Genomic DNA, 25,776 nt, shown 5'->3' on the forward strand with positions numbered 1-25,776 from the left:
CTATATGTAGAGGTTTCATGCAACATAAGTAGGTTTTTTCTCCAAATGACTTTTAAAAACATATCTATAAAGATATTGAATTGCATTAAAATCAGTAAAAAGTTGAATAAACTTGCGACTTTGTAGATAGGTTAACATAAAATATTTCAGATAAATAAAAATACCATGCATTTTTATTTGTTTCTTCTAATTTAGAAGAAATTCTGGAAAGAAAAATAATTGAATTACTTTGAGTTTTAGAACTCACTCAAGTGTGCCAAAAATGGGCTTAAAAAAGGGTAAAAAGTCAAATATAAGACAATTGAGGCACTTGAACAACTCCTAATAATGGTCAAAATACAAAAAAAAAAATTTTCTAATAAAATAGAGGTCTGCGCAGCAGATAAGACTCCATTGTACCTAAAATTTTTTCATGACCTCAAAATGAAGCAGTATATATATATATATATATATATATATATATATATATATATATATATATATATATATATATATATATATATATATATATATATATATATATATATATATACATATATATATATATATATATATATATATATATATATATATATATATATATATATATATATATATATATATATATATATATATATATATGTGTGTGTGTGTGTGTATATGTGTGTGTATATATACATGCATATATATGTATGTATATATATGTGTGTGTGTATGTATATATACATGTGTGTGTGTATATATATATATATATATATGTATATGTATGCGTGTGTGTCAAGTGTGCCAAAAGTGGGCTTAAAAAAGGGGTAAAAAGTCAAAAATAAAATCCCCCTCTACTTCAATAACAGCTTCGATTTAAGACCTAAACCAACTACAACTGATTTTTAATCAAAATCAATTATATAAATAATATAAGATGAATCATTGTTTAATAATTTCATTCAATGAAATCCCCTCTACTTCAATAACAGCGTCGATTCGAGACCTAAACCAACTGCAAGCATGCTTGAGATGGCTTGAGATGGCCTTCTATGTTGTCCATTGCTCGGACAATGGATTCTTTCAGAGAATCTTTAGTATTATAGGGGATGTTTATTAACATCTCTCTCAATGATGCCACACACATAATAATTCAATGGATTCAGGTCTGGAGAGTTTGGAGGCCACAAGTTTTGAGTGATGTGATCATAAAAATGGTCCGCGAACCATTCCTGAGTTTTTTGAGCCTTATGTGCTGGTGCAGAGTCTTGTTGAAAATTGTAGGGCCTTCCATTTTTTTACTCTATCAATCCAAGGCTTAACAACAGTACCCAAGACTTCAATGTAAGCAGCAAAAGTGACTCTTAGTCCTTGCGGAAAGTTGTGTGGTGGCATCAGATGTCCTTCGTTGCTAACAACCCCCAAAATCATGACAGTTGCAGGAAATTTTGTGTGCATGAATGTTGGAACTTTGTAAGGGTCATCACACAGCCATCTGTCATTTCTTCTGTTTAATTGAGCATGGCTTCCTCAGCAGGATGTTTCAGTTTGTTTAACAGCCTCTTGGACCTTATCAAGCGATTTGCTTTGGTGGTCTTGGACATAAACTGACCTCTCCTCATCACATAAGACTTGTAGCAAAAATTTTCATTAACAGTCATTTGAATTGTGGCTTCTGAAACATCCAGGTTTTTTGCAATGGACCTCATTGACTTGTGGGGGCTCTTCTCAAAGATATTCTGAACTTGATAAATAAATACAGGTGATCTAGTCGTATCTGACTGTTGCTCATACTTTTTACGTTTAGCAGCTTGATTACAATCACCATCATTTTCTTCTAACTCCTTGCAAACTTTAAGAACAAAAGATTGAGTGACTTTGAAGTGAAAAAATTGTGCAATTTGTAAATCACTATGCTCTTCCTTTAATGCTACAATTACAGCATGTCTTTTCATTTCTTGTGTTAGTTTATTATCCATCATTTTAATTATCTGCAAAAAGTAAAAAAAAGTTAATGTAACATAAAAAAATGATGACATTATGCGATGTTCTCAAATAGCTGACGCACTCTGTATATATATATATATATATATATATATATATATATATATATATATATATATATATATATATATATATATATATATATATATATATATATATATATATATATATATATATATATATATATATATATATATATATATATGTGTATATATATATATATATAAATATATATACATCATACATACATGCATAAACATTCAATTAAATAAAAATTTTGGACACCTAAATGTAATTAAAACGAATCCCTTAGTTACAAATAATTTAGGTTGCCATTGATAGGGAACTGTTCCAGAAATGTTCAAAACAAAAATAATTAAATAATTAAACAGTTATGTGAAAAAGATTTAATAATTAAATTATCATTTGTTTTTTTTAAAATTAACAATGTTTCTTATTTGAAGACTTATTTTTAAGAATTAATAAATCAAATATTGTTTACAAATTTAATGGTATTAACTGTAATATTTGCTACATAGGACAAACTGTCAAAAAACTTTTTCAAGGGATTGATGAACATTTCAAGGTAGATAAAAAGACTTCTTCAATCAAAAGAGACTTTTTTTTGATTAAAAAGTCAAAGAAAAGCCTCTTTTGTTTGCTTTTTTATTTTGGGTTAAAGTGAGTAAATTAGGAGATTTAAAATCAAATTGAGTAAATTAGAAGGTTAACCAAATTAGAAATTATGGAAAGAATACTCGGTAGAAAAGATCTAGTTTTAAACAAACAAATTAAACATAGAGTTCCTAAACTCTTTTAGGTATTTTTATAATTTTTCTTTTTTCCCTTCTTTTTTTGCACCTATGTTTTTTTTTTATGTTATTTTTTTGTTATTTTTGTTTAAAATATCATTTAGTATTATGATTGGATGGTCATGTTTTTATTTTTTGATTTTGGTAGTGTATTTAGATATTAAATTTTAATTTAACTATTTAAAGCTTTTGTATTTTTGTATTCAGTTCAATTTCTGATTCATTTTTAATTTTGTAATTCTATTTCTAGTACTTTATAGACTTTTCTAATACATTTTTAATAGAGTTTGTACATATGTATGCATATATATATATATATATATATATATATATATATATATATATATATATATATATATATATATATATATATATATATATATATATATATATATATATATATATATATATATATATATGTATATATATATATATATTTTTATATAAGTATATATATTTATATATGTATATGTATACATATACATGTGTATAATATATATATATATATACATGTATACATATATACACACACATACACACACACAAAAAAAACTTTGAAAATATTTAGAATAAGTGTTAATAAACTTCTTTTAATAGTGTTTATATATATGTATATATATATATATATATACATATATATATATATATATATATATATATATATATATATATATATATATATATATATACGCTCACACACAAGCATGCATTTACATACATGAATATGGATTTTTTTTTTTTTTTAATTTTTAAAAAAAAACTTTTTATTCACTATACTTTGAAAATATTTAGAATAAGAGTGGATAAAAATCTATTCGAAGCTTTGTCAACATGTTTTGGTATAAAAACCAATACAGAATTGCACAGTAATGACACTGCAAGCTCAAAAAATCTGGATGAAATAAAAGTTGAAAAACAATTCAATTGGTCTTGTTGGAAAACTGGAATTGAAGTTTCTTGTTTTGGAAACATGTTGCTTAGAATTTCTGAGCTACCTTGTAACTGTATGTATACTTTAGGTTTACAGCAATTTTTGAAGTATTCCGCTACATTCAAAAAAAAAATTGTTTTTGTTTTAAAATAAATTTTTGTACATGTTTTGAAATTTTGTATTATAAATTGTACTCTAATTATATTTTGTATTATAAATTTTATGATTATTTTATGATTATTTTATTTTATTTCAAATTTTAAAGGTTACTATGTGACCCTTTATGTTTGACACTTAAATTGACCCTTTAAAATGTTTTTGTTCTATTGCACAATTTTAGTTTACTGTTTTATTTATAATATATATGTGCTTAGTGCATGCTTTATTATAAATAAAGTGCATTTAAAAGTATTACATAAACATTCAAAAGTATTACATAAGGGTCATGACTTAAAAAGTAAGAGAATTTTTTTTTCTTTATTAAAAATCAAATCAAGTCAAGATGGTTTCTCTGAGTCACACATAAACTAAGTTATCAACTAACTAATAATAAATTTAAACCAAAAACTGTAATTAACAATTAACAACAATTAAAATTATCAAATAAAAGCGCAATAAAAATGTAATTAAAAATTAAACTTAGTTAAATATAACATATAATAGTTATATATATAGTATACTAATTGTTTACTAACTGTTATTAGGCAACTATGGAAACCAGAGACCATAAAAACTTAGTTTTAAATATTTCAAAAAAGTTCAAGAATTTTTTCTTATGTCAAATTCCATTTCTTTTCAGCTTCCTCAGAAGCAAAAGTTGTTTCCATTTCTGAACCAAGATCTGTGAACAGCAAAACAGTTGTTGAAGTAACAGTTCCTATTGAAAAATATGGTAATTTCTTTAAAATTATTATAAATTTGTTTTTTTATTGCACATTGTTATTAAAATGATTTCTTTATTTCTAGAGGTCTAATTTTAAATTTGGCAAACAAGGCGCATAATTTTTTTTTTTTTAATGTTATTTTATTTTATATATACCTAATAAAACTAGTTTTAGATGAAATTGCAAAATCTTAAAGTTATGAAAACATGTTTGTTGATTAAAAATAAAAATTAGTAAAGTAATTTTAAAACTTTGATTTTAAAGTTTTTAGTAAATAAAATCACTGTTAAAAATATTCTTTAAAAAAAATGTTAGTTATTAATAATAACTAGCTGTCAGGACCCGTACGATATGGGTCATGGTGAGTCTGTTTCACACCAACTATTTTTAAACTTGTTCTTAATTTGTTTTCGATATTTTAATAAATTTTAGTAAATGACAAAAAGTTAATTGATTTAAAGTTCTTGGCTTTTGGTTAAAAATTAGTTTACTATACTTTAAAACTATACTTATTTACTTCAATATTTTTTATATAACAAAAGTATCTTTAACATAGAAGACAGTTGCGTAGCATTTTTCCAGATGTTTTTGAAAACTTAAGGCCATAATAAAATTTTATTGCTCTTATTAGATTTATTTGAAAAAAATAAAATGGACACAACAAAGCGAGGCAAAGAAACCTTAATCTGTTTAAAATTTTTAATAAAAGCTTTTCTTTAAAAAATCAGTTAATTAAACTTTTTAATGCTGAGTTTGGAAATTAAATTATTATTACACCTGTTGTGCTGAAAATCGGTACTTGGTGCAAAGGGAAACGTCTAGATTGTTATCACCAAAAGTGATAAAAGTATAAACGACTTCCATTCACATATAAAATTATAACGGAAATATAACAAAACATACCAGAAAAGGCCAATATATTAAATTATTATTATACTTGTTGTTTGTGCCGAAAATTAATACTTAATGCAATTGGAAACTGTCTAGATTGTATTCACTAAGGGTGATAAAAGTATTAACAGTTTCCATTCACATATAAATTATAATGGAAATATAAAAAAGAAAGCAAAAAAAAGTCCATTATTTCCATACAAAATAATAATTCCAAAAAGAAAAAATAGAGAATATACTTGAGAAACAAAAAACATATTTTTCTTAAGATAAAATAAACAAACAATCTTAAAAAAACTAATTACAAAAAAATTTTATATTCAATATAAAAAGTATCAAAAATACTTATAAAAGCAATTTGAATTATAACATATTCTGTGTGGTTGTTTTTCTTTAGTTAAAGTTTCAAGATTTATTGTTGCAAGTTCCTATCAACAACTGTTTTTAAAAAAGCAAGGCTAAAAATAAATAATCACAAATAGGTTAACCTTTATATTTTTATTTAAAAACTGAATCTTTTGCTTTTAGTGAATGATTATATGTAGCCAATTTCAGTTATGAAATTACCCAGTAATCATTTTTAGCTATAGAAACCGATGTGAAGGTAAGCCAAGTCTTCTATCAACACAAAGCAATACAACAATGACATCACAAAATTAACAAATAGTTTAACATATTACAGTAAACTCTCAATAACTCAAACCTGCAAGTGACCAAGAAAATTGTTAGAGAATGTTAGAGTTATTGGCAGTATAGTCCATAAATAAAGGCTCAACTGGATTTTCAAAATTAGTTTAAGTAATTAGGGGTTATCAAGTTATCCAGAGTACATATTTTAACTACTAACAGTACACACATAGAAACATTTTTAAAATATAAACTAATATAACTTTATACAATTTGATTAATACATAATAAAAATACACATTACAACATCATATGACACATAAAAGTACTTATCAAAAACTATAACTTAAGAATATTAACAAATGCAACATTATTTGTGCACTGTGAACCACAATAACCGCCAGGTTTGAAGTCTCCCCACATCCAATTTTTTTTTCTTATTAAGAAGTAACATAGTATATAAGTTAAGTAAAGGTATTAAGAACCTCCATAGGAATGGATATTCCATAGAATAAAATTTTTACACATCTAAACTTTAGATAAAAGGGGAGGGGCGGTACACCGTTAACCTTATTGAAGTTCATATATTTCACATTATTTCATGAAGAAACCTAATTTTTACTCTGTACTTGTGTACTCCCATAATATAAAGGCATTAAAAAAGTGTTAGAACATTTATATAACAGATTACAAAGAAAAAGAATGTAGGTATAAAAACAACAACAAAATGCATTTAATGTGAAAAATATCTTGACTAAGCTTTGAAATACAAAAATAGCATTCTATTTTATCAATACTCAATTAAAAGTATTTTTAATGCTATTAAAATACTTTGTAAATAATAATTTTGACATAGTTGTGTAGCAAAATATATTAAATTGATCAGTAAATTTGTTAACTATTTATTAAATGTTGAAAATTCCACAACACTTGACTTTAACCGTTTAGCATAGTCTGGGTGGCTTTGTCGTCTCTTATATTTATTCCATGTCTTTTTAAACTCATGATGAACAGATTCACCTGCTTGTTCAGAGTAAATTCCAAGCCCGTTATCAGTATTGGTACTTTTTAGAAATGGTACAATATGGTTAACTGCAATATGAACTTTCCACGGTATATTCAAAGAAATGTTTTCAAAGTAAGTATTAATATATTCCCTTAAATTAGCATAAGACATCTTGAATTCGAAAACAACAGATTCAATATCACCAACTTTTTCTCCAAAGGTGGCTTGCTTCATTGATTGAAACTTTCTTAAACATTCAATTACTGGTAGTAAATCAAGCTTTCCTTGATCAGCAATATCACGAGAAAGAACATCTAACTTATCTAAAAGTCTGTTGGCATTGTTGCCATCAAATCCAATGCCATGGTAACCTCTGAAAAATATGTAATTTGAGTTTAACCACTTTTCAAAGCCAGGCCATAGTTTTGATAATAGTTTTCCAAAAGTTGTAACTATTCCGATTAATGTATGCAACTCAGGTACTGGAACTAAATTTTCAATAATTGTGTCTGGATCCTCTTCAAGATATAATAATCTTGGATTAATAACATTTTTATAATCAGCCATCTTTGATTTTGGTTTTCCAGCTTCTGTGTATTTACTGTAATGATAATCGAGGGAACCAAGAGTTCGTTTTTCTCCACCATCCAAAAGACTCTCTCCTTCACACCACAAACAACTATATTTTCCAGCATGGCTTGTAATGCCAAACATTGAGTTTGCACACTTTAAATCAAATGCAACAGAATACTTAATATTTTGAAGATTAAGAGTATCAACTAATTTTCTAAGATTTCCATTGTGTTCAGACACTCCTTCTACAATAGCAACAATAAAACAACGCTTAACTCCAGAGTCATCAAGGTCAGGTTGGTTGCTAGTTTTATCATGCGGATTAAAAACATTCATAGTGACCTTTAAAAAACCTTGACCAGAATCCACAGCAACTCTTACAAATGTAGAAAGAGGGTCAATATTCCTTTCAGTGATTATATCATGTATAAATTCATCAATATCTTTAATATAAACCATTGATTTATTTACTATATCACCAGCTTCAACAAATTCTTCTTCTTTACATGAAAAATATTCATTCATTTCTGCTTTTAAAGCCTCTAATTTTTTAACAATATTTCCTTCAATGCTACTTTGAAAGCCAAGACTTTTTCTAAATATAGAACACATTTTTTTGGTTTTACACTGAGATAGTTCTAAACATTTTATAAGCTCAATGATTGTTCCAAAAGATACTTGACTAAAATTAGCACGGTCACATTTATTGTCAGTAGTTCCGGCAACAATAGTTAATGGTTTCCCATAAGTAGCAATTGTGAATTTTTCACCTCTAAAAATATTTTCCTTTTCCATTTTTGTTTTTAAAATACTTGAGGCGACACGTTCTGCACTTGCTGATCCCAATGCATATGCTGCATTAACTAAATTTTTCACAGCTTGAACATCACTACAAAGATGAATAATGCCTGACTTAACAACTCCATAACATTTTAAGCACATCCTTTCATTTTTATCTTCATTTAACTCAGAAGTAATAATGTTAATATCTTTTGATATTTCTGAAACATCTGAAGTTCTTCTGATATCTTGACGGTTTATCTAATCAAAAAAAAAAAATCTAAAGCTATATAAATTAGTAATATAAAAAATATAACACAACAAAAATAAACACATCGATGGCATATTAGTTCCTAAAACAAGCTGTTAAAATGTTTTTTTTTTTTTCAAGTTTATTAAAGTTCATTGAGACACAGCTCTTTCTTTTTTTAAAATTAATAAAAAATAAAACAACTTTGTTTAATTAAACACTTAAATATTTATAAACAAAGTCTTAAATATAGTTTTTTATTAATTTTATCAACTAACCTGAGAAATTTGCTTTAGCCACTTATCAAGGTATTTTGTATCGTTTTTTTCCAAACAATAAAGGTTTTTATAACAATTGCTACAAATAACTTTAGGATGGTTTGCTAAATTTTGATCATAGCTATCCCAAATAAAGGTTTTTATTTTTTCTTCAATAGCTTTAGATATTTTATGAAGCTTTGCTGACTTTTTACCAAAGATTTTAAAACAAACAGCACATAGATTGTTGACCGCCATTTAATAAAACTTGTCGTTGTGTACCAGAGTATGTCTAAAATCAAACTACGCCGATATTTGATTAGCAAATTATAGCCTTTTTTTCTGAAAATGGCGGATGTTTTTTAACTAAAAATTATAATTTTTATTCTTTGATTTTCATACATTTTTCCATTCCCCTTGAGGTTTTTACTAACCAAATATTTATTTTCATATATACAACTAAATATTTATAAAAAAAAATCTGATGTGGGGAGACTTCAAACCTGGCGGTCACTGTGGTTCATTGTGTGTGTAATATTCGTTCAAGGAAATACCTTATAATGCATTTTTATCAAATTTAAAAAATAAATTATTAAACGGACTTGGTTCTGGAACATGCTACATAGAATTGGTTGTGTGAAAGTTCTAGCTTTTTGAGATAAATACTTTGTAAAATGTTTGACACTCACTTTTATTTATTATTATTGATTATCATTAATAAAAGTGTCATATTTAAATGATTTAACTTGATAGCATTAAAATTAATAGAAAAAATTGAAAAACAACACAAAAATTATTTAAAATATATATATATATATATATATATATATATATATATATATATATATATATATATATATATGTATGTATATATATATAAGCAGTTTAAAAGTTGTAAATGTCTTTATTTACCACTTTTGAGTCATGTCTACTTGTTCTCCTCCCAACATCCTCTTTTCCTCTCGTGCCATATGATGAGCCAACCCTTAAACTTAAAGGTGGATTATCTCTCCCATATCCGCACCATCTGTAGAAGGTCCTCTGTGATTGAGGTCCCAGGTGCTGGGAGCGATATGATAAAAACTGATTCCAAGTTGAGTCTGAAATGTATATATACATATATGTACATATATATATATATATATATATATGTATATATATATATATATATATATATATATATATATATATATATATATATATATATATATATATATATATATATGTATATATATATATATATATATATATATATATATATATATAAATATGTATATATACATACATTTATATATATATGTATATATATATATATATATATATGTATATATATATATATATATATATATATATATATATATATATATATTATATATATATATATAAATTAGTAAAAAACACTTATCTAACTTTTTTCTTCAACTTGAAGTTTCACAATTGCTGGATCATCAGGAAGAGTTCTCATCAGGAAGAGTTCTCTTCCAGATGATTTAGCAATGGTGAAACTTCAAGTTGAAGAAAAAAGTTCGATAAGTGTTTTTTACTAATTTATTATTGATCTGTTCTTTTAGAACATTGAGCACTCTATTTGTAAAATACACTAGCATAATTTACATATATATATATATATATATATATATATATATATATATATAAATATATATATATATATATATATATATATATATATATATATATATATATATATATATATATATATATATATATATATATATATATATATATATATATATATATATATATATATATATATATATATATATATATACTGGGAAGATACTACTAACAAAAAATCTACTATTAAAAAAATAGACATAAAAACAATCAATCAATGTAATAAGTCAAGTATAAGTGAGTACATCAACTTACTTGCTGTATTAGAGGAAGAAGCAGCTTGAAGCTATATAAAAAAACTAAATACAATAAAAGCAATCAATTAATGTAATTACTCAATCTTCTAAATGCCAAAAAAGCTTCATACAGTAAATCTAAAAAATAAAAAGTAACAAATAAACTTCTAAAGTTTTATTTTTACATTAACCTATAAAAATTACAAATCCCTTATTCACCATTAGCAGATTTCACTCCAGTTACTGTTAGTGCAGCACTTGTTGATATTATTAAAAAATATTTACTAAAATATTTTATCTAATTAAAAATTAGACATTTTTTACATCATCAATAATCAATTACACCACTAACTGCAATCAGATTTTATTTTGTGTTTCATCATGACATCAGTACGCTATTTTTGCTTTTGACAAATCTAGGTTACATTTCTAAGTTACATTAACTAAGCCAAGTCACAACACAACTATAAACATGTATAATAACACATAACACACATAGAAACACTTCATATATAATAGATATTAACACATATAAACACAATAAAGAACACACATTATCATATCACATTTACACATAAAAATACTTGAATATATAAATTGAGAAAAAAATGACTATTTTAATTACTATTTTTGAAATTTGGAAAAGGTGTTCAAAACTTGTAAAACTTTTTTTTTTTAATTTTTTAAATGACTTAGATTTTGATCTTTGAATATGATTTTTCTTAATAGTTAAAAATGTTTCAATTTAATGTCATAATGTGTCATAATTTTTTTTTTTTTTTTTTTTTAGAACCGCATGTTACTGCATCAGGAATGCAAAGTAAATCTATGGCTCACAACATTAGCAATTTTGAAGTTATCAGCCAAACATGGAATAATTTTATAAAGGCTTGCAGAATATTTGTTACTTCAATAGATTGTATTGATAAACTACTTGCTGACTGGTTTTCAAAGTTTAGTGCTAAATATGTTGAGAGAGTTTCTTTTTGTAATCTTTGCATTCAGAATGCAATAGAAAATAATTCTCAATCAAGCAGTTTTAATTTGTCATTGTTTGAGTTTGAACATGCTTTAGACTGTTTAAAGAATAAGAAAGATTTGATTTGTCCTTTTCATGAAAATTTGGTAGATATTAAAAAGGTTTTTCCTGACTTGGTATGTTTATTAACTTTTTGCAATTTAGCAGTCTCCTCAACTGTGGACCACTACAGTTGAGGAGACTGCTTTTCTTTTATTTTTTTACTATTCTATTGTGGTTACAACCACAATAAAAAAGTAAAAAATCTGTTAACTCTATAACTCTGAAACACGAACCTGAGCTACCAGGGTAGTGGGGCTTGAACTCAGAACTTGCGCTTAAAAAGCGAGTACTCTACCACAACACCGCTACAGCATATACGTCAATGTTAGGGTTATGGATTTGGCTAAATTTATAAATACTATAATAAAAAAAATTGATAAAAAAATTAAAAAACTTAATCAATTTAATAGTAATAAAGTACTTTGTAAAAATTTAAAGTTAACCTGTATTATAAAGTTAACATGTAAATATTATAAAGTTATATAATAAAAATATATATAAGCACACAAGTTTCACAAAATCTCAAAAAAAAAACTTAATGTTCTCCATTTTTTTAACCAAGAAGACTTCACAATAGCCTCTGTAAATTATATTTTGATAAAAATATAATTTTCACCACCAAATGATCACAGCAGAAAAACTATTTTAATTATATTGGTTCAACAGAACACATTTAAAGTTTGCTAAAATAAAAATTTTAAATACAAAAATAAATTAAAGTTTCACAGAACTTTCCAAATTTATTTAGGAAATCAAAAAAAAAAAGTTTACAAATGATATTCTTGCATGACAAATCACCGAAAGGACACAACCAAAAAAACTAGGAAGAAAGCTGTGTTACATTTGTTAAACTGAAAAAGTCATCTTCAAAACTATGAAATAAACAAAGCTAGTGTTAAAGAGTTATTTACATTAACTTAACATTATTTAATGCTATAATATTTTTTGCAGCTGCAGTTGTTTTTTAATTTCTGATGATTGTTTAAAGCATTCAAATCTGAATTATGTTTCAAACAAATTAATTGAAATTATTTTACTAATATTTTTATAAAAATTTGGTAAAAATAGGTCATTATTTTAGGGTAAATTGAGCGAATTGTACAATCAAACTAGTAAATAAATTGAAAATAGTAATTTCTTTTATACAATTTTGTCCTAGAATTGAAATAAAATATAGTGTTTTATTATTTTTAAACTGTACTATTAAAATTTTTAAATTTCCATTGTACAAAAGAAAACTGATTTTTTTTTTCAAATTCTTTTTGATTATTTTATTTAAATTGTTGTTGATATTTGTTTAATAATATTTTAATGTATATTTTAGATGCAATTTTTGTTAAAATTTTACTGGTTTAGTATAAATGTTTATATATATATATATATATATATATATATATATATATATATATATATATATATATATATATATATATATATATATATATATATATATATATACACACATATATATATATATATATATATATATATATATATATATATATATATATATATATATATATATATGTATATATATATGTACACACACAGACACATTTTGTATTGATATTGTATTTGTTACATTATTTTAGTTTTTATTGCATGATTGGGTAAGGCATCAGCTTGGTAAACTATAATCGCAAGTTTTATTTTCTGTTGAAGCCTAAATTTCACTACATCTTTTTTCTTTACTTAATTCTAAAAATTCAAAAATTTAAAGCTGTAGCCATTGGGGTTTTAATGATTGATTTACAATATTGTCAAATTCAATGTTTACCTTTGCTGAGAAAACACATTTATTATAATCAAATGTTTACATTTTTTTCTTAGACATAATGTAGACTATAGTTAATACAAACCTCACCAAATAAGAGGTTGTGCATATATATTCTCATTTAATGAAAATGTGAAAATGTTTTCATAGTGTTTCTTAGACTTCAATTGTAAGATTTTCTCTAATAAAAAAATTGAGTGTGGCAAAGTAATTTCAAAAGGAAAACTTAACGATGTTTTTGCTGTAAAAATTGCTTCAAAAAACTCTTCATTTTGTGCAGCAATGAAAGTTCCTTGCAATTCTGCAATAAAAAACAAATCTTTATTTACTGAAGCTTACATTTCATGGAATCATGAAGCCAAAATGGAATCTTTTCCTTATCATCAAATGCAATCATACATGTCTTACAGGTATAGTTTAGTTTTAGTTTTTATTTAATATATGTTTTTATTTTACCATTTTATTATTAAATAATTTTTAATAAAGTAATCACAAATAAATAAAATGTATAAAAAAATATATTAAATATATTTAAAAAAATGTAAAGTCTAGGATTATTCTTTACATTTATTTAGTTTTCCATTCAGCTGGAATATTGATGCCATAATTTCTATTTTAAAACTGATCCAACTAATATGAGCAAAAGACTTTTAAATCAACAAATTGTTTTTGTCAATAAATACAAACTATATATATATAGTAGGATTCATATATGTGTATATGAATCGTGTTAATTGTCAGGAAAGAATAATGCTTAATGTTATTTTCCGTGAAAATTCACGGAAATTAAGAAGCAATTTTGGCTATTTTCCGTGAAAATTCACGGAACTTATTATGAGGAGTTTTCGCTATTTTCCGTGAAAATTCACGGAAATTAAGAAACGATTTTGGCTATTTTCCGTGAAAATTCACGGAACTTTATATGAAGAGTTTTCGCTATTTTCCGTGAATATTCACGGAAATTAAGAAGCGATTTTGGCTATTTTCCGTGAAAATTCACGGAAGTTAAGAAGTGATTTTGGCTACTTTCAACGTATCTTATACATAACGAATTTTTGATAATTTCCTTGGAAAGTAACATAATTTATTATAATAAATATTGGCAGCTTGCATCAAGTTTCATATGATTTTGGCTATATTTTTTGAAAACTTACCGATTTTTTAAAAGCATTTTGGCTGTGTTTACAAAAAAATGCCAAATGTCGAATATAGATTAAAGATAAATATTAGTTATGTCACGAATATTCGGCGACTTAATAAAAAAGGCAATCGTTTAATTGTCTTACTCATTAATGTTAAACCATGCTTTAAGTTCAGATTGTCATAAAAATAACGTTTTTAATAAGTTTAGAGTTTTCTATACTAATTCAATCTATAGCATTTTCTGAAATTCCCTCAGAGGTGCAAGGTATACATGAGCTGGTTAGTTTTGAACTTTTCTAAATGGTTTGAAGAGTATGAAACTTTTAGGCATAACTATAGTTAAAATATTTGTCAACAAATAATACTAAATATTTTAACTATAGTTAAAATATTCAGTCAACAAATAATGTATGCTGTAAGACAACCTATTCATAAATGCCCATAAAGTAGTTGACTTATACACTACAACAAAGCAGGTGGGAGCCCTCAATATAATTAAGTGTTGCCGAATATTCGTGGCATCTTTTATAAATATCTCTTGTCACAATGTAAACCATATTGCATACACTTTTTAATTTATTTAGGACACTTTTTTAGTCATCTTTAAGGATAGATGATATGTAGTAATTTCGACAATTTAAGTGGTAATTTAATTGTTTAGTTTAAATGCACTAAATTCTTTAGATACACATTTGTGTATATATAAAATTGTGTATAAATAAAATTTATTATATATTATATATATATATATTTAGTATACATTATAAAGCGTACATTATAACCATTCCAATAACAAAATAGAAATAAAACATTTCTAGAAGGAACCTCTAAGTTGCGCTTATGTCACAGAGCTTAGCTAATAGTCAAGACAGCTTTATACAGTCTTTCATATAATGAATGAAAGGTTTAAAGCTGTTTACCTTGCAGTTATGTTATCATACCTTCCAGCACTACTGCAGAGAGTAACTAATGACTAACAGGTACGTAAAATGTTAATCAAGTTATAGTCTTGCATAAATGAATTGTATTTAAAAAACACATAAATTCTGTTTAACCGTAGTTCTTTTGGTGTGCCGATATTAACAGGATATGTCAATTAACGCTAAAAAGTCTAAAAAATGTCAAAGTTAAATTTTAACAAGTTTTAAATAAAAGAAAAATTATAATTAGTATCTACTTATCGTTAAGTTATATAAATGCTAATATATTAAACTATCATTTTAATTTTAATACATACATATATATATATATTTTATTTATTACACAATTGTAATGGTACCAATATAAACAGTGATCGCACTGAATCCACTTTTGAAGTTTACTGGCTGATTGAATTTGTTGACAATGATAACATGGCCAACTATCGGATGAAGTGCTCTTACATCGTACTTCAATTTCAGCCCAAGCAGATTCATCAAAATATTGTTTAAGCTCATGTAAATTAGCTCTTTTATCATTAATGATATAAGGTACAGTAGGAGAAAGATCATTACTTGAGATTTTACTACCACTTTGTAATGAATTTTGTGCAATGGAATCTTTGACGAACCAAGTTAAATGAATAAAATCTTTTTCATAAACCCCAAGTTTCTCAAGAGGTTTTGTTACATTGTAAAAAAGTCTCTGTTTTTTTACAGCTGGTCGACCTGGGGGAAAGCGCTGTGGTTTACGTAATACAATGTCAATGTCTTCTAAAATTCGAGTGGTATACCTTTTTTCAATAGAAAGAGCCTCACAAGTGATTGTTGGAAAAGTGATTGTTGGAAAAGTTTTTGATGTAGTTTCAGAGTTTTTTTGTATAGAAATTTGAGATGACACAGGCAAAACACATTCCAATATTGCAGATAAAGAACTTTTAGGAAATATTTCAACATTTGTCTGCAATCTTTCAACATGAAGAGTCTCACATGTAATTGTTGGGGAAATGTTTGATGTAGTTACAGAGTTTGTTTGTAGACTTTGTTTGTAAACTTTAGGTGATACAGGCAAAACACATTCTAATGTTGCAGAAGAACTTTCAGGAAATATTTCAACATTTGTCTGAAAAAGATTTTCTGAAATAACATCATCTTCAGAATGATGCTGTTGAACCTGTACAAAATTTAAATAGCATTATGATTACAAGTCATGATGAATTGCACATTAAGAAAATAAATGTAAATGATTTATTAGGAGATTTAATGAGGTAGTATAATAGATTCTTGCTTCATTATCAAGTGGTTTACAGTTCAACACGACCTAGAAATATGTTGTTTAACTTGCATCTTCATTTAACAGCTTTGGAGATTGTATTTCAGAGTTGAGAAAGTTACAATAAAAATTAAATTAAAAAATGCTTCATTGATTATATTGGCCCCTGCCTTGTGCAAGTATAACTCGTGTTTAACTTATTAAATAAAATGATTTATATTTATTAAAATAATTATGGATTTTATTATTTTTACCTGCAGTTCCCACTCTCCAGATATACATTGTTGGTAAACTGATTCCAGCCATTTAATAGCTAAATCAAACTTACTTGGTGTAAATTCAGACAAGATAGATGCCAAAGGCTGCAAATGGCTCAAAGCTGCATTATATCTTTCATTAACAGTGGAATTAAATAATGCCACTGGTTGAATTGAAAAGGTCATGCATGAATTAGATAAATTGTCCCCTTGGTTTACATTTGCCATATGATGGGTAGGAACAAACCACCTAAAATTATTTCATTCATTTTAAATATTTTTTAACGTACTACTACTATTAATACAAATCAAAAACAATTAGTGCCTTTTATGAATAAGATCTAGATCAGATAAGCTCATATTTTTTTCTCTAATAGCAAAGAAAGCATGAGAGCATGGAACTCCATAACCAGCAGCGTTATCACATTGGCAAGTCCAGTTTTGAAGGGGAAACAAACAACCATTGTATCTAACTTGCAAGCAATTATTTTCCTGAAAATATTTTAACCTCATATTTTATAACACGTTAAAATAAAATAAATCGTACTTATTAATATAAGTATAAAAATAATTAATATAAGTATAAAATAATCTTAATTAATATAAGTATGTATAATTAATCTTAATTAATGTTATATAATTAATCTTAATTAAGCTATAAATAATTAATCTATAATTAATCTTAATTAATATAAGTATCTATAATTAATATAAGTATATAACAATTTTAATTAATGTAAGTATAAAAAAAATCAATTTTAAACTTTTGTCACAAATTGTATCTATTATGAATAAAATTGCTAAATAAATCAGAGCAATCATAAAAAAAGATTAAAAACACTTACCTCTTGTAAACTATATCCTTCCTTTTGACTTAAATTATACTGTTCAACCATATGTTGTAAAATGAATGACGAGATTGCATGAGCATAAAATTTTAAACATTCTGGAAGCTTAGTGTTTATTTTAAGACGCTGATCAAAATCAGCATGTTTTGATTTTTCAAGTTGAACTCTATTTATCTTTATTATTTTGCTAATAAGATTACCTGGTGACATACGCGATGTCAAACCAACATCTTTTAAAGTTCTGTGATACCTACAAATTATGTAAAGTATTATTAACTAACAATTAATCTTATAACAAAATAGAAAACAAATCATCAAACCGTTCCAATCTATTATTGGTGTGATTATCGATGTGGAGTAGCCCTTTTCTTTTGTAGCCCATGAACATGTCAGCCATCATCAACCAGTTATTTGTTAAGTATGTATAAAACTCTGGGAATGTCTCTTGTATATGCAACAAAGCTTCATCGCATGTTTGCTGGTTACCATATAACAACCTTTTTGTAGCCTTACAATTAAGATATGTAATTAATATTCAAAAACAATTAACAATAAAATAAATGTATGAAAACAAATTAAATGTAAGAAATTAAAATAAAATTACTTGCATTTATACAAGGCATACAACAAGCATTAGTGTTCCACGACTGTCAAAGTCATGGAACATCTATTGTCAAAAAAGTTGACAATTTTCAAAGCATTATTTTAATTTTTATTACTTTTTTATTGATTGCTTTTTTAATACAATTATTTCTTGAATTACTAGTTATTTATTAAGGTTTGTCTTGATTCATTCAAGACTTTTCAAGACAAGACTGAAACGGTCTTGTCTCGATTTGTCTTGGTATTGTCTTGTCTTGTTTTGCTAAAATGAGTTTAACAAGACTTTTTATTTCAAGATGCAGACCCTTAGTCGCAATATCAATCGCTTCTTCAAGATCACCTTCAAACATGTCATCTTTCATCCTGTCGTGTTTTTATTGCCGTGTTCTGTGTACCTTTAAAACTAGATAGTTCTGTTGCCAGTTGGACAGTTTTCTGACACATGAGTTAACCCGCTGTTTGGTATCCTGGATTTCATCCAAATATAAATTACTGCATCTCAAGATTTTATCTATCAGAAAGAGTTTATATATATATAATACACAACATATAAACAATTTACAAAATTAATTAAAATTGTTCTTTTTCAACTCAAAGAATAATCAAATTGTTTTCCAACAGCATTTTTAAAATAGTTTTCTGAAACTAAAAAGGAACTCAAACCAGTTACTCTGTTGAATAATTATTGAATTAATTATTCAAAAAATTGAATAATTGAAGAGTTACTCTGTTGAATAAATTAAATATATCATGACAATTGCTAAATTAGACAAAAAACATATTGTGATTCTAATATCTTTCACACCACTGTATATAGAAAAATAACTAACCTTTGAATTTAAGCTTTTGTTTTATGTTGTAAATATCTCTAGGTTTAGTTTTCAAACCGCTTCTATTAAGGCTATCTGTCACAAGTGCTGTGTTTGCCCCATGTTCAATCAACATCAATGTCTGCTGTTCTAACAATCCTTTTGGTTGACGCTGTGAACTGTACATAGAAAATTCTTCTATACAATATGGATGATTGTGTTCAAGAAACAATTTTTTAACACCATAGCATTGTCGTTGGTTGTCATACGAAACATAAATAAACATTTTGCAGCCACATGGAAGTATTGCCTGATTATTGCGCTTACCTTGATTTTTCTTCATAAGATAAGGTTTTTGATGGCCAAAATTTTTGCATGTCCATCTGTAAACATGAAAAATATATGAACAACACTATTTTTTAAAAGATAGTAATTGTAATTGTAAATAAAAAGATTCTTTTATGATTATATTCTTTTTAAAGGAAATCCATATATAGTAAAATAGATATAAATACACCACAAAGTTTAGTAATTAAAAATACTAAAAAACGTAAATATAAATGTTAACCTGCATGCATATATTGAATCTAAAGGTTGATTTTTAATTTGTGATTCTTGTTTCACTTTCTTATTGTAACTTTCAATTTTTTCCTTGTTATCAACTCTTATTGGGTGAAAATGGGTATTGCAGTAATGCATCACAGCCTTTTCTGCAACATTGAAATGACAAAATTTTTCATTTAGAATATCTTGCATTGTTGCAAATTATTTAAAATATAGCCTTCAAAAAACTAAAAGAAAAATCCTAAAAAATATTTGATAAAACTCTTGATAAACACACAACAAAATCATAAACTGTGTTCAATTGTAGTTGTCCAATTTTGAAATACAAACAATTAACTTCATACAAACTTTATATATTTTTATAGATATAAATTTTGAATACATATTTGTTTAAAAAACATCATCAGTGAGATACGATTTAAAATTGTTTGTAAACTGTGATTAAATTTATTGTTGCTACTTCCTTGTTTAGAATTTATGTTAAATAAACTTAGTATTATATTTCAATCATCAAGGACACACTATATTCACTGATGGTAGTTCAGAGATAGTGATTTTGGAGATTGCGATGGTGTTTCAGAGAGCCTGATAAATAATGGATAGCATTGCTTTTCAGGAATGCATCATTGCTATCTGTATCACAGCCTGTTGCCTACACCATTTTAATTATTCAAAATAATTATTTCAAAAAAATAGATACTCACTACAAAAAGGTTGAAAACCCAAACTTTTTCCAAATTTTTGCAAACACCAATAATTAAAAAACAAAAGTGGATAAGAAGACACATATACACAAATAATATACACAATAATCATATTGCTGTAGTTGACTTGTTTTTAAGTAAATCCAAGTGATTCCAGAATGACTAAAGACTCCTGGTGGTACAGAGCTCAACTCATCTCTCCACTGCAAACATCAAAGTTCATGTTTTGGAGTTAAAGGACTGAGAGAGATAAGTGAGGTAAAAGGCTGAGAAAGGCAAGATCTGGTCTATATCAAGTTGTCTTGTATGATTTGCTTTCATAGGGAAAGTAACAAATGAATGTAAAAAATGTTACTCAGATTTAAAACACCCCTGGCTTGGGGCTCTTGTTGAGTAAAAGCTAGAGATGGTATATCTACAAAAGTATTCATCTTGGGCAAGCATAAACTGCATCAAGCAATTTTTTTGTAGAAGTTTCTAATCGTGTCTCACTCTATCCCATGGTTTTCACTTTCCAAAGAAATTGCAATTTTTATTTGTAATTGCTTCTTTGAAATTTTTTTTAAACAAGAACAATCTAAGAGAACAAACATTTTTTTTCTCTAGATTGTTCTTGAATAAAAGTTTTTGCAATATATATAAAAAATGAAACCTATTTAATTTAGGAATTAAATAGAGTCAAAGATATTTCAAAAGTTTTCATTTTTTAAACTAAGAAAAAGGCAAAGGTTATTATCAAAAATTACTAAATTAAATAGTGTTGCTTGCATTGTTGGTAGTGACAAAAACAAAGTAAAAATGTTAATTTTAAGCAAAAAAAGACAAAGTAAAAGAGCAAGAATTGTTAAAAAAAGTTAAGAAAAAAAAGACAAAATTAAAAAATTGCAAATCGTATGATTTAGGAAAACACGAGAACAGGAAAGAACTCCAACCTTTAATATACAAGAAATAATAATTTTTAGAGCGTGAAGGAACTAAACGTAGTAAGCTGGAGAAGATCCAACTATATTTACAAACATTTGTGAACCTTGTCTAGAAGAGAAAGGGAATCATTAGAATAACAAGACCAAATGTGACAATTGTCTTCCATAGTGGGATGAATAAGAGATTTATAATGGTAGAGAATGGAATATGGTGTAAGAAAATGGTGAGCACAATTAAAAGTTTTAAATTTCGCTTAATAAAATTTCACAATTAGGAGTTGAAATTTTCGCTAAATAAAAACTTTGTTTGCCTAAAGATTAACCAATTGATGTACTATTAAAAGTTCTTTATGTTTAATAGATAGCATAAAAATTTTACCCTATCTATTAAACATAACTAAAATGGTGAGCACAATTAAGAGTCCGCCATATCAGATACTTTGTAATGATTTGTAAATAAGATTTACGACTCATTAACTCAGGAAGATGAAAATTAGTGGACTCGGTAAAAGTGTTTCCATTCATCAACAAAAGGATACAACATTGTGATAGTTATTAGCAGTAAACAACTGACTTTTGTTAGGATTAAAAATCACCAGTCACATTGAGCAAAAAGCTGTCACAGAAGAGAGCCTGCCTGATCTTTTGAATGTAACCTGTTTGAATTGTTGAATTGTTTCCTGGTTATGATGATGTTCATCATCATAACCAGGAAACAATGTAACATAAGTTTACATCTATGGCAGCCAAATAAATAAAGAATGGTCTTAGTAAAGTTTTTGCAAAAGAAGTACATCTACAAGACAGTAGCCATGTGCAATTACAACGTGTTCAATATGAGTACTTTTTTTGAGATGCTATCTCTAACTTCTCTTCAACCAAGAGCCCTAAGGCAGGGGGTATTTTATGTCAGAGTTAACTTCCCTCTACCTTTACCTATAAAAGCAAACTCTACAAGGCAGCAGGATATCTAACATCTCGTACAACCATGTGGCATGGTTGTATTGGACTAAATGTTACCAGTAGCTGGGTGATCATTATGACCTGACCAAACATTTATTGCAAAAAAATTAACTCAAATATATATATATATATATATTTATATATATATATATATATATATATGTATATATATATATATATATATATATATATATATATATATATATATATATATATATATAATATATATATATATATATATAAAGTTTAAGCAAACGAAGTTATACTAAAGGTTCTTTGTGTTTAATAAATAGGATAAAACTGTTATGCTATCTATTGAACACAAAGAACTTTTAATATAACTTTGTTTGTTTAATCTTTAAGCAAACGAAGTTTTTATAAAGAGAAAATTACTTAAACCTTTTAAAAACAAAGCAAATACTTGCACAAATACTTGTTTTGTTTCAACATCAAAAAAACTATCAAAAACAATATATCTCAATCGATTTTAATTTTGATTGACAATATATGTCAATGGATATTAAAATTAATCCTACATAAATCGATTGTAAGTATTTTATAAATATTCATACACTACAATTCTTGTCTCCTATATTCTTTAATTTTTTAAACGTTCATTGGTTAACTCAGAAAAACGTCATTTTCACGGAAAATAGCCAAAATTGCTTCTTAATTTCCGTGAATTTTCACGGAAAATATAATTTACGAAGAATAATTGCCAACAATAAACTTATTTTTAACAAGTTATATAACAATAAAAGTAAATATTATCTAATAAATAATAGTTTATAATTATTTTATGTAGCAAACATAAAGTAATAAACACAAATTATATAAAACCACACTTGAAAAGAAAATTTTTGGCAGGCATATTTTTTTTGGCTTCTATAAAAAAGAAAAGTATTTTAATACTTACTTAAATGAAGTTTATAATTTAAATTAAACTAGATTTTTAGGTGATATTGTCAAAATATTTTAAGTGATCTCTAAGTGATGAGTGTTTACATATCTTAAATAATAAATAATAGTTTATAATTAGTTTATGTAGCAAACATAAAGTAATAAACACAAATTATATAAAACCACACTTTTTGTGCATCCATTTAAATGAGAGATTTTTATTTTTATTTTTAAAGCTTAAAGTTAGTTTTTTTAACCTTTTCATAATTTTTCTCTAGTTTTTAAAATCAAGTTTTTTTAGTAAAATTATCATAAATCATATTGTTTTGTTATTTTTATTATCTAAATTACTCCCAACAAGGCTGCAAGCGACCACTTTAAAGTTGGGAGTTACTAGAAAAAAAAAAATAGAGTGAAAAAGCAAGGAAACAGTTCATAGAAGACTTGAAAAGTAGTAGGTTGTATGATTCAGGAAAACATGAAGAGGGGAGAGAGTTCCAAAGGATTCTAATACGAGGAAAAAAAAGTAGATAAGTAAAAGTTTTCAGAGAATGCAGGGACAGGTACAGTAAAAGGATGCAAGTTTTCTAAAATGTTTGCAAAAGTCAGTAGTGAACAATAATCCAATAAGGTGTAAAGAAAAGGACTAAGTGAGAGAGTTGCCATTTATAAATATAATAGTTGTTTGTAGCAAATAACTGAGTTTTTTTGGAGTTTAAATTCACAACCCATTGCAAGCAACACATGCTACAGATCAAATTCAAGATTGGCTGTCTATTCCAAGCTAACAAAAAGAAACTACTTTTTGTTGAGACAGGAGTATAAAGCTAAGTTATCAGAAAATAGGCCCACTGTATGTAAGATTGTCAGAAAGATCTTTAATATAGATAAGAAACAATGCAGTACTAAGGATAGAACCCATGAGGTTACTCCAGACTGGTAGGTAACCCAGATGTTACTGGATGAAAAGTGTTGGACTATGAGGATGATTTTAATGTCACAGAAAAAATTATTTGACAATCATCTCAAAAATTTCACAAATACACCATAAGAAGCAAGCTTATGAAGAAGACCACCATGCCAAACTTTATTTAAAACTATAGATATGTCATAAGCAATAGCCCTTGCGTCACTGCCTCCATCTAATACATAATAGAATCTTTCAATCACAGCAGTTAGCAAGACAGCTGTAGAATGAGAAAATTATAAGCCATATATCAGACAGTAAGTTATTAGGCTCAAGATGTGAGAAATTTGTTAATTAAAGACTTAAAGACCTTGCTAATAGTAGAAAGAAGAAAGATCAGACAATAGTTGGAGGGATTGTTCTCCAGAATTTTTTTAAATTAGAATCTGTTGATGATGCTGTTTCCCAGCAGGCAGGAAAACAAGATTTAGTCAAGCATTTATAAAATAATTTAGAGAATTGAAGAGAGTTTTTAAAAACACATTTGTATGACTATGACAGGAAATATCAATAATCAAAAGCTTGTATCAAAAGCTGTTGATGAGTATAGTTAAGATATAACTTTGGCATAACACAAGCCAGATACTTTCAATATCCAACAATGGGATCTGTTTAACTGGAATGGTAGAAAGAGTATGATTACTAGATTCAAGTGTCAAGTTGAAAGAAAAGTTCTGCCTTAATCATTGTAGAGATGGAATGTTTACCTTCAATTTACCTTTGTTAATGACACTGTTAAAAATTTTCAAAAAGGCTCTAGAGCCTAATTTCTGAGATTAGATAAAAATGATTACAACTAGATATAGCTGCACAAAAAGGTGAAAACAATGGAGTAGAATGAAGCTTTACTTAATATTGACAAAATTGAAAAAAAGCTTCCATTCCTGCCTGGACCCAGGAGTTTACATAGGAGGCGCATTTATTAGAGGAGAGAAAAAAGACATCAGCTCAAGAATTGTTACAAAGAAAATCATTAAATGAACCCCAGCCAGCTTTAGGATATAGTAAGTAATGTGATGATAGAGTAAGTCTAAAGAAAAAGTACAAGATGAAAGATTTATAGAGATTATTGCATGGTCAGAACCACATAAAGAAGAACAAGGAGCAAAGAAACACAAGCTAGGGTCAAAAACAACACACAAATCAAGGAGTGTAAGTAATTAGGGTTTTCTGGAAAACCAGTTAAAAATGAATAAGAGTAAG

General features: G+C 26.2%; 5 protein-coding genes across 5 annotated transcripts in view; 1 reads left to right on the top strand and 4 right to left on the bottom strand.

Moving 5' to 3' along the window:
- Positions 1-25,776, top strand: part of LOC136078008 (leucine-rich repeat serine/threonine-protein kinase 1-like) — a 106,077-nt gene that overhangs the window by 36,795 nt on the left and 43,506 nt on the right. The window contains exons 6-8 of the mRNA XM_065792609.1: positions 3,570-3,781; positions 4,508-4,600; positions 11,638-12,002. Of these exons, the coding sequence (XP_065648681.1) occupies positions 3,570-3,781; positions 4,508-4,600; positions 11,638-12,002 (670 nt within the window). The remainder of the gene's footprint in view (positions 1-3,569; positions 3,782-4,507; positions 4,601-11,637; positions 12,003-25,776) is intronic.
- Positions 7,009-9,256, bottom strand: LOC136078003 (uncharacterized). The gene is made up of 2 exons (XM_065792604.1): positions 8,998-9,256; positions 7,009-8,730 (listed from the first exon to the last, which is right to left on the bottom strand). The coding sequence occupies exons 1-2, from the start codon at positions 9,232-9,234 to the stop codon at positions 7,009-7,011; spliced, it is 1,959 nt and encodes a 652-aa protein (XP_065648676.1). The 5' UTR covers positions 9,235-9,256.
- On the bottom strand, positions 15,948-17,525 carry LOC136077827 (uncharacterized). Its single transcript, XM_065791980.1, has 3 exons — positions 17,290-17,525; positions 16,109-16,936; positions 15,948-15,956 (listed from the first exon to the last, which is right to left on the bottom strand). The coding sequence occupies exons 1-3, from the start codon at positions 17,518-17,520 to the stop codon at positions 15,948-15,950; spliced, it is 1,068 nt and encodes a 355-aa protein (XP_065648052.1). The 5' UTR covers positions 17,521-17,525.
- LOC136078005 (uncharacterized) lies at positions 17,584-18,662 on the bottom strand. The gene is made up of 3 exons (XM_065792606.1): positions 18,461-18,662; positions 18,138-18,390; positions 17,584-17,784 (listed from the first exon to the last, which is right to left on the bottom strand). The coding sequence occupies exons 1-3, from the start codon at positions 18,538-18,540 to the stop codon at positions 17,611-17,613; spliced, it is 507 nt and encodes a 168-aa protein (XP_065648678.1). The 5' UTR covers positions 18,541-18,662; the 3' UTR covers positions 17,584-17,610.
- Positions 19,468-21,946, bottom strand: LOC136078004 (uncharacterized). The gene is made up of 2 exons (XM_065792605.1): positions 20,121-21,946; positions 19,468-19,935 (listed from the first exon to the last, which is right to left on the bottom strand). The coding sequence occupies exons 1-2, from the start codon at positions 20,306-20,308 to the stop codon at positions 19,569-19,571; spliced, it is 555 nt and encodes a 184-aa protein (XP_065648677.1). The 5' UTR covers positions 20,309-21,946; the 3' UTR covers positions 19,468-19,568.

This window comes from Hydra vulgaris, chromosome 03 (assembly GCF_038396675.1).
Source record: "Hydra vulgaris chromosome 03, alternate assembly HydraT2T_AEP".
Classification (NCBI taxonomy): Eukaryota; Metazoa; Cnidaria; class Hydrozoa; order Anthoathecata; family Hydridae; genus Hydra; species Hydra vulgaris.